Source organism: Pelophylax lessonae, assembly GCF_965119305.1.
Source record: "Pelophylax lessonae genome assembly, chromosome: 1".
NCBI lineage: Eukaryota > Metazoa > Chordata > Amphibia > Anura > Ranidae > Pelophylax > Pelophylax lessonae.
In genome coordinates, this window is record NC_138768.1 from 758,278,469 (window position 1) to 758,296,089 (window position 17,621).

A 17,621-nucleotide genomic window follows, 5' to 3' on the forward strand; every position below is an offset into this window, starting at 1 on the left:
CCACATCTGGAAGACCCCACTTCGGGCACAACATCTGGAATACAGCCGGGTGGAGAGACCATTCCCCCTGATCTAGGGTCTGGCGACTCAGATAGTCCGCCTGCCAGTTCTCCACCCCCGGAATGTGAACCGCCGTTATCGCCGGGACATGAGTCTCGGCCCAGGACAGAATGTCGGCCACTTCCCGAGCCGCTCAGGCACTCCTGGTGCCCCCTTGGTGGTTGATGTAGGCCACCGCCGTGGCATTGTCCGTCTGCACCCGAACCGGGCAGCCCTGCAGCCGGTCCGTCCAACGATGAAGACAGAGATTTATCGCACGCAATTCCAGAATGTTGATCGGAAGGGAGGACTCCTCCTCCGACCAAGTTCCCTGGGCGGACACAGCTACTCCTGACAAGCTAGACATTGAAACTGAGATATGGTTGCAGGAAGTAGGAGGGTATTGACTGAGGGGACCACCCCTTGAGGGTGGGATATGTTAAAAGCTTTAATGTTAACATATTCTGTTGCCTAGCTACTCCTTCGGAGCAAAGTCTAATACCCCATTGTGACGAATATGAAGAGGCGGCGACTGTCGGAGGACGTAAGAGAAAAATAACTAATTCAGCTACCACAGCCAAGGACTGAGAAGCCACACTACATTACACTTTTGTTCTTGGTTTAGATTGGTTTTAAATTTCTACATTTTTTTTTTATAAAGTAACTCATTCATTTATAAAGTGGTGTAAACAAGCATTTTTGATGGTTAAAGTAGAACTATAAGCAAAATTTTTGTTTTTCATTTCGGGCAGAGTAAGGGATAGTTATAACCCCTGAAAGGTTTATTTTTGCCTTCTTTGTCGCATTGAGGAAATTTCCCTTCAATTCCTGTCCCATAACCAAAACAGGAAGGGTCAGGAAATCCCTGATAATTAAGGGATATCTCTTGGGGACCCCTGGTCACCAGATCTAGTATCCCGATTGGAAAGGTTCTCATCAATTACTTTTCAGGGGACAAAGTGTGTCATTTTCTTCTTCTTCCACTTGTGGTGATAATGGTATGCAGGACAAATAGAGAGAGGTTGAATCTCCCTAATGGGGACAGACAGCAATAAAAACTGTCAGGGGTTCTTCTAATCCTGTCCCATTCTATCCAAAAAACTTAAAAAAAAAAAAGTTTTACCTTTAGTTATACATTAACCAGTTCCCGGCTGAGGTGTGCATATCTGCTTCCCTATCTAACATATTTAGAAGCTGAGAGTGTGCTCCCTGCACAGTTACCGGCAGGTACCAAAATGCTCCTGATGCATACTTGCGATTGGGAGCTTTCCGATCATGTGGCCACTGTGGCTGTCCCTCTGCATTTAGAACCTCTCAAAGGGCCAAAAGGAGGCAGCGGCAGAAAGGGGTTAAGAGAATTATGTGCTGGCTCAAGAAAAAACAAAAAACGTATCCTGTCATGGTGTCACCTAGCCTTCTGATCTACACATGGGCGAGGTGTCCAGCAGGTGGTTTTCCAAGCAGACACTGAGAGCCCTGAGCATCAGTCAGCTTGCATATTTCAGGGCCTGTGGTTAGCAAAAACGAAAAATAAAGTGTGGCTACCAGCGATCCCGGACGACCTGACTTTCTTCCTACTCCAGGTATCGGACATTCCGTTTGGGACTTTTAAAAAGTCACTACTCTGCCCCATACTGAACACTGCTAGAGCGTGCATACCCCTCCTGTGGAAGCAGACTGACCCCCCTACCCCCCCCCCCCCGAGAGTCGCCCGTTGGCTCCGTAAAAGTGAAGACATTAAACAAGTTGGAGAACTTGATTGCGACTTCTCAGCATAAGGGAGACAAACATGCGGATAAATGGAGAATCTGGGACCTCTTTGTTACGTCCGGAGAAGAGGCGCGCCTGATGGAGTGATTCCCTGTACGGGTGGTCGGGCCTCGGACGACCTGGTGTCCAGTGACCGCATGAGCCGTGGCGTGGGGGGTGCATGAGCCGTTGCGTGGGGGGGTGCAGGCGCCCTCCCCCTCCTTTATCCCCCTCCTTCCCCCCTTTCTAACTCCTTTCCCCCCTCTTCCATACTCTCTTTCATTTGCCTCCTGACCTTTTTATACTCTTGACTTTACCTCCTTTTTCTATTCCTCCTGTGATCCCTGAGAGGGACCATCTGTATGTTAAAATAGAAATGGTTACATGGCGGAGAGAGTCTCTTTTATGGCACTTACGAGGGGCATTGTCCTACCTTGGCACCCCTCTCTGGGGACTTCTCTATTGATTGGATTTCCTTAGATGGACATGGACAGGTGTGCTGAACTGTTCCTTTTTGTTTGTTACTTTTGGCATACCTCTGTCATAACCCTCATGCATGTATCTTGTGGTGCCTGTATCTGGCTGTTCTCAAAGCTTTTATTTGACCCAAAGCTACAGAGTCTGAGGTTTTGTGGTCTTTGGGTCAGATACAGCCCCCATTCCCAGGACAACATCTTACCTGGTAACCAGACCTCATTATTCGCTTTTTCTAACCACAGGCCCTGAAATATGCAAGCTGACTGACGCTCAGGGCTCTCATTTCGCTGCTGGGTGAAAAGGCAGACTGCTGACAGAACACTTAGGGTACCTCCATGCTAGGTTTGCTCTCTGAAGAGCAATATGCAGTCAGTTAACTCCTCAGATAGCATTTAAAAGGTGGTGAGGAGGCGTTTTATTCTTTAACCCCACAATGGCATGCCGCATTCAGTTGTGGGACAGTTGCCGAGTAGCCCCCCTCCCCCCCAATCACCTGAATGGGTCACCTGCTTAGTTAGAGGCCAAATAAAAATGTACCCTGGTGTGGTTTTGGAGCATGATACCATAATGCCATGAAGCATTGACAAAAGAGCATTCATGCCAACACTCATTTGTTGAAGGTACACAATTTGTGTATAAGGAAGGATCTTTCCATACATACTGTGAACAGCATAGTCTGGTTTTCCTCCATGTCGGTTGGTTGGACACAGTTATATTCTTCACTCAAGTATTGTAAATCCAAACCACTGTCACCGTCCTCAAAGGATCCAGGAAGGCTACAGGGGCCATCTTTCCAGTCCCTATGAAATGAGTGGTTAGTCCTCAGGCCAGGCTGGGAGTAAGATTTACGAATAGGTTTCTGTTTTTCCTCATCATTAAATGTGGATTGAAAAACCGACCGTAGTTTATCCCCAAAGGATATTCCAGTGCTTACATCCGCCGGCGGTGTCACTGGAGTCAGTGGAGGTGTAGAATCAGTCTCTTTCTTTTTGGTACAGCTGACATGGTTGAATTTATCAATACATTCATCTATCAGAGCCGGAGGGGCTTTTTTGTGAGCTACAAGCACCCGGCCACAGAAAAGGACTTCAAACTTTTTCGAGAAAGCGTCATCTCCATCGCATAAATGGGAATGGACTTCCTCCTGACGGGCCAACTTTCCAGCTTGTCTAATAGAGCCAATTATTTCAGGCACCTGCAAAACACAAACACATATATTAGAACAAGTCATTATGGAAATAGAACATATCCATTTATAACATATTTGTGGGGACATCCATGTTATATCCATAATGTTCTAAATATAAAAAAAAATCCACTTTTTTTGATAGAAAAAGTATTCCCCTCTGGGGGGGATCAATGTACATTGCAAGGATTAACCAACTTTGCTGCAGATTGCTACCTATTCGTCTGTGTCCATATGCAAAATGAATGTGAATATGAGTGATTTCATAATGATCAATCAGCTGCTGGACTCGCAGGGTTCTAATGAGGAAAGCCTCAGGGTCTGCATCCCACACACACTATATAAAAACACACACACAGGATATAAAAAGTCTACACACCCCTGTTACAATGTCAGGTTTCTGTGATGTAAAAAAAAAAAAAAAAGACAAATCATTTCATATTTTTTTCCAACTTTAATGTGACCTATAAACTGTACAACTCAATTGAAAAACAAGTTAAGGAGGGGGGTGCTAGTAAAAATAAACAAATAATGTGGTTGCATACGTGTGCACACCCTGTTATAACTGGAGATGTAGCAGTGTTCAGAATTAGGCCCCTTTCACACATACGGTCCGTTCAGTTCATCAGTTCAGTCACGTCAAAAATTATCAATTTTCCATCCATTTTTCATCTATTTTTTATACATCCACTACCAATGCAAAAACAGATGAAAAATGGACCGTTTGTCCGTTTACATACGTTTTTCGTCTGATGAAAGGGCATTCATCCGTTCCAAAAAACGGGCATTGATGGAAGCGGATGAAAACTGAGGTTAATGGATGATCATCCGTTGTTATCCGTTTTTACATAGAGATGCATTGATGACCGTTTTTCATCCGTCAACGGATGAATGAAAAACAGACAAACGGACCCCGTATGTGTGAAAGGACCCTTAGGCCCCTTTCACACAGTCCATCCGTCGGACAGACTCTTTATCTCAGCGGGGGATCGATCCGCCGATCCCCCGCTGAGCTGGAGGATGACAGCTGTTCTCCACGCTGTATGCGGAGACACAGCTATCAGTTCCCCATATATCTCTATGGGGGAATCGGATGGGAACGGACCGTCGGTCCGTTCTCATCCGATCCCATCTGATCTGATCCGCTGGACGGATGGAAAATAGAGTTTCCAACTGTCCAGATTTGATGGATCGGATCAGATGTCAGCGGACATGTCTCCGCTGACATCCGATGCCCCATGGGGATGTATGGGGGGACAAAAAAAAAAAAAAAAACGGACAGGCGGATCTGAACGGTCCGCCTGTGTGAAAGAGCCCTTAACCACTTTAACTCCGCTCACTGTGCCTCTACTGCGGCACAGTGGCTCGTTATCGTCCAGCGACGTAGACCTACGTCGCTGGACTCCTCCCCCTGTAGGCGATCGCCACCGCTCTTCCCCGGTCGGGGATCTAGTTTGGAGATCCGCCCGCTTGTGTAAACAGAGCGGACGGATCTCCTAAGTGACAGGGAGTGACAGATCGGAGTGTTCAGCATAGCTGGACATCCGATCTGTCCCTGACTCACTCAGTCACCTCCCCCCCCCCCCCCCACACATCAGTAAGCACCAGGCATACATTAACCCCTCCCTCTCCAATAAAATTAACCCCTTCCCAGTGCCATTTTTACAGTAACAGTGCATATTTATAGCACTGATTACTGCAGTAATGTCACTGGTACCCCCAAAAGTGTCAAAAATGTCAGTCAAGGGTCCGATCTGTCCGCCGCAATGTCGCAGTCCCGCAAAAAAAAAAAAATCGCAGATCGCCGCCATTACTCGTTAAAAAAAACACACCAAAAATGACAGAAATCTTTCCCTTAGTTAGTAAACGCAATAACTTTTGCGCAAACCAATCAAAATACGCTTATTGTGATTTTTTTTACCAAACATAGGTAGCAGAAAACAAATTGGCCAAAAATTAAAAAAAAAAAATTTGATTTTTACATTTTTGGGGGGGGGGGGGGGAATTTCATATAAAAATTTTTTAAAAATATTGTTATTTTTTCAAAATAAATGCTCTTTTTTTGTTTATAGCGCAAAAAGTAAAAATCGCACAGGTGATCAAATACCACCAAAAGAAAGCTCTGTTTGTGGGAAAAAAAGGACGTAAATTTCGTTTGGGTACGGCGTCGCACGACCGCGCAATTGTCAGTTAAAGTCGCACAGCGCCGAATCGCAAAAAGTGTCCTGGACGTAAGACAGCAAAATCCTCCGGTGGTAAAGTGGTTAAGCAATCACATTAAGGCCCCTTTCACACATATGGTCCGTTCAGTTCAGTCACGTCAAAATGTATTCCATCCGTTTTTCGTCAGTTATCCATTGTCATCCGTTGTCATCCGTTTTTCGTCTGATCCGTTTTTTTGACGGATGAAAAATAGGGCATTCATCAGTTTAAAAAAACGGACATTGACGGAAGCGGATGAAAACGGATGTTAACTGATGATCATCGGTTGTCATCCGTTTTTACATAGAGATACATTGATGTCCGTTTTTCATCCGTCAACGGATGGATGAAAAACGGACAGCATGTGTGAAAGGGGCCTTAAACTCACATTAAATAGGAGTCAGTACACACTTGCCATTATTGAAAGTGCCTCTGATTAACCCCAAATAAACTACAACTGTTCTAGTAGGTCTTTGACATTTGACAGCAAAAGTCATGGTCCGCAGAGAGCTTCCAAAGCATCAGAGAGATCTCATTGTTAAAATGTATCAGTCAGGAGAAGGGTACAAAAGAGTTTCCAAGGCATTAGATATACCATGGAACACAGTAAAGACAGTCATCGTCAAGTGGAGAAAACATGGCACAACAGTGACATTACCAAGAACTGGACCTCCCTCCAAAATTGATCAAAAGACAAAAAGAAAAAAACTTGTCAGGAAGGCTGCAAAGAGGCCTACAACAAAATCAAAGGAGCTGCAGGAATATCTGACAAGTACTGGTTGTGTGGTACATGTGACAACAATCTCCCGTATTCTTCATATGTCTGGACTATGGGGTAGAGTGGCAAGGCGGAAGCCTTTTTACAAAAAACATCCAAGCCCAGCTAAATTTTGCAAAAACACATCTTAAGTCTCCCAAAAGCATGTGGGAAAATGTGGTATGGTCTGATGAAACCAAGGTTGAACTTTTTGCCCATAATTCCAATAGATAGGTTTGGCGCAAAACACTGCACATCACCAAAAGAGCACCATACCCACAGTGAAGCATGGTGGTGGTGGCAGCATCATGCTTTGGGGCAGTTTTTCTTCAGCTGGAACATAGGCCTTAGTCAAGGTAGAGGAAACTATGAACAGTTTCAAATACCAGTCAATATTGGAACAAAATCTTCAAGGCATCAGCTAGAAAGCTTGGACATGAGGAACGTCCTCTTTCAGCATAACAACGACCCAAAGCATACATCCAAATCAACAAAAGAATGGCTTCACCAGAATACGATTAAAGTTTTGAAATGGCCCAGCCAGAGCCCAGACCTGAATCTGATGGGGTGTAAAAATCTGTGGGGTGATCTGAAGAGGAGTGTGCACTGGAGCTGCCCTCACAATCTGACGGATTTGGAGTCAGGATGTGCCATGCTGATAGACTCATATCCAAAAAAACTGAGTGCTGTAAAAAAATCAATAAGGTGCTTAAACAAGGTATTAGTTAAAGGGTGTGCACACTTATGCAACCGTATTTTAGTTTTTGATTTTTACTTCCCTCCACCTAAAAGATTTCAGTTTGTTGTTCAACTGAAGTGTACAGTTTATAGGTCACATGAAGATGGAAAAAATTCTGAATTTTTGTCTCATGTTTTTATATCACAGAAAGCTGACATTTTACCAGGGGTGAGATATGGATGAGCGAGTTTGTGCAGGTCAGTCAAGTTCCTCCACCCGAAAACTCGCTCATCCATGTCTTTATGGACCTTGCTTTGTGCACTGGTGAGCAGTCATGTTGGACCAGGATGGGGCCATCCTCAAAATGTTCCCACAAAGTTGTGAGCATGAAATTGTCCAAAATGTCTTGGTATGCTGACACCTTAAGACTTCCCTTCACTGGAACTAAGGGGCCAAGCCCAACCCCTGAAAAACAACCCCACACCCTAATCCCCCCTCCACCAAATGATTTGGACCAGTACACAAAGCAAGTTCCATAAAGACATGGGTGAGGGAGTTTGGGGTGGAAGAACGTGACTGGCCTGCACAGAATCCTGACCTCAACCCAATAGCACGCCTTTGGGATGAATTAGAGTGGAGCTAGCGAGCCAGGCCTTCTCCTCCCAACATCAGTGCCTTACCTTACAAATGGGCTTCTGGAAGAATGGTCAAACATTCCCATAAACACACTCCTAATCCTTATGGACAGCCTTCCCAGAAGAGTTTAAGCTATAACCGAAAAGGGTGGGTCAACTCCATAATAAACCATACAGCCTAAGACTGGAATGCTATTAGAGTTCATGTGCGTTTAAAGGCAGGCATTCCAATACTTTTGGTAAAATAGTGACTGTATACATATACAGTGCCTTGCGAAAGTATTCGGCCCCCTTGAACTTTGCAACCTTTTGCCACATTTCAGGCTTCAAGCAAAGATAAAACTGTAATTTTTTGTGAAGAATCAAATACAAGTGGGACACAATCATGAAGTGGAATGAAATTTATTGGATAATTCAAACTTTGTTAACAAATAAAAAACTGAAAAATTGGGCGTGCAAAATTTTTCAGCCCCTTTACTTTGAGTGCAGCAAACTCTCTCCATAAGTTCAGTGAGGATCTCTGAATGATCCAATGTTGACCTAAATGACTAATGATGATAAATAGAATCCACCTGTGTGTAATCAAGTCTCTGTATAAATGCACCTGCACTGTGATAGTCTCAGAGGTCCGTTTAAAGCGCAGAGAGCATCAGGAAGAACAAGGAACACACCAGGCAGGTCCGAGATACTGTTGTGGAGAACTTTAAAGCCGGATTTGGATACAAAAAGATTTCCCAAGCTTTAAACATCCCAAGGAGAACTGTGCAAGCGATAATATTGAAATGGAAGGAGTATCAGACCACTGCAAATCTACGAAGACCTGGCCGTCCCTCTAAACTTTCAGCTCATACAAGGAGAAGACTGATCAGAGATGCAGCCAAGAGGCCCATGATCACTCTGGATGAACTGCAGAGATCTACAGCTGAGGTGGGAGACTGTCCATAGGACAACAATCAGTCGTATACTGCACAAATCTGGCCTTTATGGAAGAGTGGCAAGAAGAAAGACATTTCTTAAAGAGATCTATAAAAAGTGTAGTTTAAAGTTTGCCACAAGCCACCTGGGAGACACACCAAACATGTGGAAGAAGGTGCTCTGGTCAGATGAAACCAAAATCAAACTTTTTGGCAACAATGCAAAACGTTATGTTTGGGGTAAAAGCAACACAGCTCATCACCCTGAACACACCATCCCCACTGTCAAACATGGTGGTGGCAGCATCATGGTTTGGGCCTGCTTTTCTTCAGCAGGGACAGGGAAGATGGTTAAAATTGATGGGAAGATGGATGGAGCCAAATACAGGACCATTCTGGAAGAAAACCTGATGGAGTCTGCAAAAGACCTGAGACTGGGATGGAGATTTGTCTTCAAACAAGACAATGATCCAAAACATAAAGCAAAATCTACAATGGAATGGTTCACAAATAAACATATCCAGGTGTTAGAATGGCCAAGTCAAAGTCCAGACCTGAATCCAATCGAGAATCTGTGGAAAGGACTGAAAACTGCTGTTCACAAACGCTCTTCATCCAACCTCACTGAGCTTGAGCTGTTGTGCAAGGAGGAATGGGCAAAAATTTCAGTCTCTCGATGTGCAAAACTGATAGAGACATACCCCAAGTGACTTACAGCTGTAATCGCAGCAAAAAGGTGGCGCTACAAAGTATTAACTTAAGGGGGCTGAATAATTTTGCACGCCCAATTTTTCAGTTTTTTGTTAAAAAAGTTTGAAATATCCAATAAATTTCGTTCCACTTCATGATTGTGTCCCACTTGTTGTTGATTCTTCACAAAAAAATTACAGTTTTATATCTTTATGTTTGAAGCCTGAAATGTGGCAAAACTAAAGGTTGCAAAGTTCAAGGGGGCCGAATACTTTGGCAAGACACCCAACCCCTACCCTGCCCCTAATTCCACCCCTAAACAGGCCCTCATAAAATATCTCATAAAGTGACACTGTTAAATGTTTTTGCATGAATGCAGAAGTTACAAAAATAAAATATCAGGAACAACTTTATCAGTGCTCATCAGTGCCCATAAGTGCAGCTTCACCAGTGCCCGTCAATGCAACCTCACCAGTGCAGAGGAGAAGAGAGGAGGAGGAAAGTCGGCCGGATAATCACAGAGCGGGGATCTCCCAGCTGTTAACAGCTTTAATTTCATTAGCCAGGCGCTCGCCATCACACACACAGTCCTGCCTCTTGGATCGGCTCCTGTGATAGATTTCACCCGTCCCGGCCTTGGACGACCTGTGTTCTGTCTATTAAAGGAGCCGGGCCAGGAGGCGGTGCTGTGTGTGACGGCGAGAGCCCAGCAATTCAAATGAAAGCTTGTACACAAGGATAATCCCCGTTCTGTGATGATTCGGACGGCTTTCCCTCTTCCCCCTCCCCTCTCTTCCCCTCGGCAATCGCTGAGAGAACAGCTCCCAGGGCAGCCCCACACTTGCCCTCAATCATTTTTCCGCTCGCATTTGAGGGCTGCACACGCACGAACACACACACACACACACACACACACACACACTATATGAAATAGGCTAAAGACTTGTTAAGGCATAGGACTGTAAAGGCTGAGTTCACACAGTGTGTGGCACGGCTCACCGTTTCAGGTCCGAATTTTTTGGCTGAATTTGGACAAAAATAAAGGAGCCAAAAGATGCACAGGACTCTTCTGCAGTGCGGTCTGCAGCCGCCCTGGAGATTTGTGAACCATCTATTGAGAGTCGTTTACACTCTCCTGCCGCGTGAATTGTATGCGGGGGGAACCCACATCCAATTCACAATAGTGTAAACCCGCCTCAATGAAAAAATTATTAGAATTTAATGGTTTGGAAATGGACTATATTATAGCATGTGAAAAAGAACAAAAAACAAACAAATGAATGTTTAAAAACCAGACTGCTCAAATGGAACACAGCATGAGCCCAGATTTGAGCTTTAGGCATGTGGAGAATACTAATTTCAGGCAGTAAGAAACATGGTAACTGTTTAAACCTGCCTCAATCAAAAAAAGTTATGTGATTTTGTAAAGCATATTATACAACTGTTCTATACGAAGAAAGAAGAAGGAAGAAGAAGGAAGAGGAAGAAGGAAGAGGAAGAAGGAAGAGGAAGAAGGAAGAGGAAGAAGGAAGAGGAAGAAGGAAGAGGAAGAAGAAAGAAGGAGAAGAAAGAAGGAAGAAGAAGGAAGAAGGAGGAAGAAGGAGGAAGAAGAAGGAAGAAGGAGGAAGAAGGAGGAAGAAGGAGGAAGAAGGAGGAAGAAGGAGGAAGAAGGAGGAAGAAGAAGGAAGAAGAAGGAAGAAGAAGAAGGAAGAAGGAAGAAGAAGGAAGAAGAAGGAAGAAGAAGGAAGAAGAAGGAGGAAGAAGAAGGAGGAAGAAGAAGGAAGAAGAAGGAGGAAGAAGAAGGAAGAAGGAAGAAGGAAGAAGAAGGAAGAAGGAAGAAGAAGGAAGAAGGAAGAAGAAGGAAGAAGGAAGAAGAAGGAAGAAGGAAGAAGAAGGAAGAAGAAGGAAGAAGGAAGAAGAAGGAAGAAGAAGGAAGAAGAAGGAAGAAGAAGAAGAAGGAAGAAGAAGAAGGAAGAAGAAGAAGGAAGAAGAAGAAGGAAGAAGAAGAAGGAAGAAGAAGAAGGAAGAAGGAAGAAGAAGGAAGAAGGAAGAAGAAGGAAGAAGGAAGAAGAAGGAAGAAGGAAGAAGAAGGAAGAAGAAGGAAGAAGGAAGAAGAAGGAAGAAGAAGGAAGAAGAAGAAGAAGGAAGAAGAAGAAGGAAGAAGAAGAAGGAAGAAGAAGAAGGAAGAAGAAGAAGGAAGAAGAAGAAGGAAGAAGAAGAAGGAAGAAGAAGAAGGAAGAAGAAGAAGGAAGAAGAAGAAGGAAGAAGAAGGAAGAAGAAGAAGGAAGAAGAAGGAAGAAGAAGAAGAAGGAAGAAGGAAGGAGGAGGAGGAGGAGGAAGAAGGAAGAAGAAGAAGAAGGTCACATTGTACTGTGGTATGTATTATTCATGCTTCCTACTTTTTAACACTTAAGAGCGTAAAGCGTTTGTTACCCTAAAATTTCATATTTATCATATGTGCCTGCTGTACTGTGTACTTGTATGAGAAAGTATCCTGTTCTATGTAATGCTTCCTTTGTGGGAAATCCCTGGTGTTTCTGCCTGTCCCTCTGCTTTCCTAATAAAAACTGACTACACTAAGCAGGAGAGAACAACGTGGTCAGTTTTCTAGCTATGCTGGGAACTCTGTGTGCTCGCCTCCAATGCTCAGACTTATCCTGACACGCCCCCGCTGCACAGTCATTTACTGGGAAGCTCAGTGTACTGCTGCCTCTCCTCCCCCCAGCTCTTATGCACCTGAAAACAGAGGGAATGTGATCACTTTAAAAAGTGTGTGTGTGTGTGTGTGTGTGTGTGTGTGTGTGTGGAGTATGTATCATGTTTATTTTATATCTATATGGGATATGGGTTGTTTACAAGGTGAGGCTTTACATACACATTGTTGTGCAAGACAGAAGTCTCCAAACCAAATCTGGGCTTAATCTGGCCACACTGCAAGATTTTAAATGGGGGACTCGAAGTTTATTTAGGCTTTTTCAAAGTTTTTAGAATCATGTTGATTACAAAAAACTCCAAGTAAAATGAAAAAAAAAAAAATGCAATTTTTTAAATATATTAGACGTGGCCCTCGTTCGGAAAAGTATGGAGACCCCCGCTAAAAGCCACGGTCACCCATTAACTATGGTGACAGTATATTGTGATCTAGCCCTCCGGGCTACATTTAAAATTTAAGTGGAGGGGGGGGGGGGGGGTGAGAAGTAGCAAGAACAAGGCCTTATTCTGTAATACGGCCAAATTCGGGAAACTGCTTCCCACAACCCAAGTCACCCTGTTAAAAGGGCAACGCTTAGCGAAAAGGATTTTTTTGTTTTTTTTACTTGAGTCATTCTCAAAAGAAAAAAAAAAAATACCAGACAGCTGACATCATAATTACTTTGGTCTGAACTGCTCACACAGTGAGAACGGTATCACATGTTAGAAACATTAAGATAATAGTATGATGACAGCATAATAAAAGAAGAGAGCGGAGCAAAAATAAAAAAAAACCACACCACCAAACAATGACAATAAAAAATGTCTCTGCACAGAGGTGGTTACTGCAATAAAACAAGGTGTCATTGCATTTGTAACATGAATATTTCAGCTAATGGGTAAATATTAGACATTTATAGATTTCTTTTTTTCAGGTCTGCGGGCTGAACAAATCCAACAGATTGCTCCATGCACACCAAAAAAATAAACATGTGACAGGGGTTCTAACCCTTCCCGAGTCCATCTAAAACTGGCTACAGTATACATTTACTAGTACTGAGAAAACTGCGTTACAACAACAACATAGCGCCCAACCGAACCGCCCACCCCATGATGTACCCAGAAGCAGTTGGCCAGGCAGGTCTGCAGAGGTCGGAGACTTTCCGCACACTACGATTGTAATCAGTCAGATCAGATCATAGCCAGCACTTCCCATGAAATGATGTGCCACAAAAGTTTCCAGAAGCAACAGACTTTAGCAAATGCCTGACAAGTTTTTCCTATTTAATACCATCAAGAAAAGATAAATGGTCCTAGTGTATATAATAAATGCCAGCACACACACAAAGGAATGTAGAGATCCTATATATGTCCTACTTCACTTCCAGCACTATACTTTTTCCATTGGATATAATCCCTGAGTGCTTTCACATGTTTATGTATGGGCCCACAGTTTATATAGAGAATAGTTTGGTATAGAGAATCACACTCTAGGTTTAGATTGGTAGCAGAAATGCCACACCTCTGAAAAGCAACCTGCAGTTGTTTTGCTTTTCACAGGCGGTTAAGTTTCACCTACACTGCCTATTTTTACATTTTAAGCGGAGTTCCACCTAAAAAACAAAAAAATACATAAAAATACCCCCGGGACAGTCAGGGCTAGTGCATTCCACAATGGATAGCCTCTGATCTGTCCCGGGTTGCACTTACCTGCAAGAAGAAATACTTACCTTGAAAATGTCTTCTCCAGCGCTGCCATCTCAGGTGTGGGCAGCTTGAAGCCAGCGCGATCCTCTTCTGCGTCCTCTTCGGTCCCACGATGCACTGCGCCGGCCCCGCCGTCACTTCCGGGGCTGCAGTGTCACCCCTGCACAGCTTCTGGGCATGCCCAAAAGCTGTTTAGCAAGGTATGACGGCGCCTGCACCGGAACTGACGTCGGGGCCGGTGCAGGCGCATTGATTCCTGGGAGCGATGACGTTCACCTCCCAGGAATCATTGCAAGCCAGGAAGTGACGAATCGCCGTGGCCGCCGAGGGGAGGAAGAGGAAGTAAGGTAAGTATATTATCTTCTAAACAAAGTAAGTAAAAAAATAAATAAATAAATAAATTGCGATTATCCATTTGTTTTTCAGGTGACCCATACCAAGAAGATGGAACGAACTTTCATTTTCGGGTGGAACTCCGCTTTAAGTCCTGCACCACCATGCCATGACCACTTGCATTTCATTCAATTGCTGTGCGGCACTATTCACTTGAAATCGGTCACAGAGGCAATACTGCCTGGAAAATGTGACGAAAAGCATTGATTTGCTAAATGCCCGGCAAAGCATCATTGCCACAGCATGTAATGTAAACACCTCCATCTGCAGCTCTAATCCCCTCCCCCCACCTAAGTCTAATGCTTGCCATACACGCACAGAATTTCGGCCGTTTGCAGACTGAACGATTATTCGTCAGTCGAAAGCGAATTGGCCACTAACTTACAGAATAAACTCTTTTACATAATCGCTTTTTTCATGATCATAATGATCGTTCCATAACATGCACAATACGAGTCAGAATATTATTCTCGTTTCAATTTTACCATACACGTAACAACTTTTGTAGAAAACGATAAAAGTTTTCGCTATGGATCCATTGACATTAGCCGGGCACACGATTGAAATCGTCGGTAAACTTGTGTTCACTAACGGCCCGATTTTCGAACGATCTTTCCTAAAACGATCATTTTCGGCCTTAATTCTGTGCGTGTATGGCCAGCATAAGGCTGGGTTCACACCTAATGCGGATGCGGCTCACAGCATGGGTCCGGTGCGTCCCTATTCTCTATTTCAGGGACTAATCAGGCCTGAATTTGGACCTGAAATGGAGCCAAAGACACACAGGACCCTTGTGCAATCTGCTCCACCGCCGCCCCGGAGATGTGTGAGCCAGCTCCATTGAGAGCCGGTCACATTCTCCTGTCATTGCTATCGGATGCGAGGAAACGTGCATTCCAATTCACATGAGTGTGAACCCAGCCTAAATGAGCCCTCGAGATGCAGTCAAACACACATGAAAGAAGAATGAATGTAGGTCAATGAGCCAAGTGATTTAATGCACCTTAACCACTTTACCGCTGCTCACTAGAGCTCTACTGCGGCACAGTGGTTCGTTATCGTCTGGCGACGTAGACCTACGTCGTCAGACACTCCCCCTTCTTGGCGGTGCGCGCGCGCCGCCGGAGGCTCGCTCCAGCTGTATTCAGTCACAGCGGGAGTCGGGCCAGGGGAGGAGCGGCGGCGATCGCCGCTTCTCTTCCCCGATCGTCGGGGAATCGAGTGTGGAGATCCGCCTGCTTGTGTAAACAAAGCTGGCGGATCTCCTAAGTGACAGGCAGGGTCAGATTGCAGGGTTCAGCATAGCTGAACCTGCGATCTGTGCCTGTGTCACTCAGTCACCTCCCCCCACACGTCAGTAAGCACCAGGCATACATTAACCCCTCCCTCTCCAATAAAATTAACCCCTTCCCTGCCAGTGTCATTTTTACAGTAACAGTGCATATGTATAGCACTGATTACTGTAGTAATGTCACTGGTACCCCCAAAAGTGTCAAAAATGTCAGTCAAGGGTCCGATCTGTCCGCCGCAATGTCGCAGTCCCGAAAAAAAAAAAAAAAAAAAAAAAAAAAAAATCGCAGATCGCCACCATTACTCGTTAAAAAAACACCAAAAACGACAGAAATCTTTCCCTTAGTTAGTAAAACGCAATAACTTTTGCGCAAACCAATCAAAATACGCTTATTGCGATTTTTTTTTACCAAAAATATGTAGCAGAAAACAAATTGGCCTAAAATGATAAAAAATTTTGATTTTTACATTTTTTTTTTGGGGGGGGGGGAATATCATATAAAAAAAATTGAAAAATATTGTTATTTTTTTTTAAATTGTCGCTCTATTTTTGTTTATAGCGCAAAAAGTAAAAATCGCACAGGTGATCAAATACCACCAAAAGAAAGCTCTGTTTGTGGGAAAAAAAGGACGTACATTTCGTTTGGGTACGGCATTGCATGACCGCGCAATTGTCAGTTAAAATCGCACAGTGCCGAATCGCAAAAAATGGATTTTTGTAAAATCTTACCGTAAAATCCTTTTCTCTTAGCTCATCGACAGACGTAGTCCTCGGTGATACACCACCTTCGGGTTATGTTACCTCCGCAGGAGCAAGACTAGACAGGAAATTAAAAAGCTCTGGCCACACCCTAGGGGCAGTCCCAGAGGGTATATCCTCTCTCTCTCTGCCTCAGCAAATCAGTTATGTGAAAAAGCAGTGCTTAGAGAATTTAACCCAACCCAACTCCAAAACAGAGGGGCGGGGACTACGTCTGTCGATGAGCTAAGAGAAAAGGATTTTACGGTAAGATTTTACAAAAATCCATTTTTCTCTAGCGCTCATCGACAGACGTAGTCCTCGGTGATACACCACCTTCGGGACGTCCCAGAGCAGTATCACAACTGAGGGGTGGGAAAATGGAAATCAAATCCCAATCTAGAAGGCCCAACCGGTGCCAACTAGAAGTTTACAATGCTCATCCTTAATGATGAGACTCAACAAAAAAATTTTCAAACAGAAAAAAACCCTCGAGGTAGACCACCGGTCTCCTCAAATTGCGGCCTGCAAAACCTTGCGGCCAAATGAGGCATCCGCCGATGCCGTCACATCAATTTTATAGAATTTAGTAAAGGTATGTACCGACGACCAAGTGGCCGCCTTACATACCTGGACCACTGACGCCTGATGGCGAAAGGCCCAGGAAGTACTGAGCGCTCGAGTGGAGTGCGCCCTAACAGGGAACGGAGGACTCTGACCCTTAATAGAATAAGCCTGTACCACCGTTTGTCTAATCCATTTGGCAATGGTCGCGGCAGATGCAGGCAAACCCTTTCTGGGGCCATCCGTGATCACAAAAAGTGAATCCGTCTTACGGAATGATTCCGTAGCTTTCAGGTATACCCTGATTGCCCGAACCACATCCAAGGAATGCAACGCATGTTCCCGATGATGCTTGGGCTGAGGACACAAGGAAGGTAGTACAATATCTTCATTCAGATGAAAATCTGAAACCACCTTAGGAAGAAAAGATGGCTTAGGATGAAGTACTACCTTATCCCTATGAATCACTAGGTATGGGGACTGGCATGATAATGCAGCCAGTTCTGACACCCTGCGAGCAGAAGTAATAGCCACCAAGAAGACCACCTTCTGGGATAAAGTAAGCAAGGGAATCTCCCTGATGTTTTCAAAGGGAGGTTTCTGTAGAACCGACAAAACCAAATTAAGATCCCAGGGCGGTAAGGGCGCGCGGACTGGAGGAGCCAGGTGCCGCACCCCCTGGATGAAATTCCGCACCAAGGATTTGGTAGCTAAAGGTTTCTGAAAGAAGATTGCTAATGCTGAAACTTGACCCTTGATGGTGCTCAAGGCTAGCTTCTGCTCAACCCCTTGTTGCAAAAAGGCCAATATTCGAGACACCGAATAGGTACGTGGAGGAAATCCTAAAGATTCGCACCACGCAATGTAAGTCTTCCATGTGTGATAATAGACTTTGCTGGAAGTCGCTTT

The 17,621-nt window shown here is 44.4% G+C and overlaps 1 protein-coding gene across 7 annotated transcripts in view; it reads right to left on the bottom strand.

The window, feature by feature from the left end:
• The window catches only part of TBC1D1 (TBC1 domain family member 1), a 379,700-nt gene that overhangs the window by 194,998 nt on the left and 167,081 nt on the right, over nucleotides 1-17,621 (bottom strand). For all 7 annotated transcript variants that reach the window (XM_082248068.1, XM_082248069.1, XM_082248071.1 and 4 more), the window contains one exon: nucleotides 2,927-3,460. In XM_082248068.1, coding sequence (XP_082104194.1) covers nucleotides 2,927-3,460 — 534 coding nt within the window. The remainder of the gene's footprint in view (nucleotides 1-2,926; nucleotides 3,461-17,621) is intronic.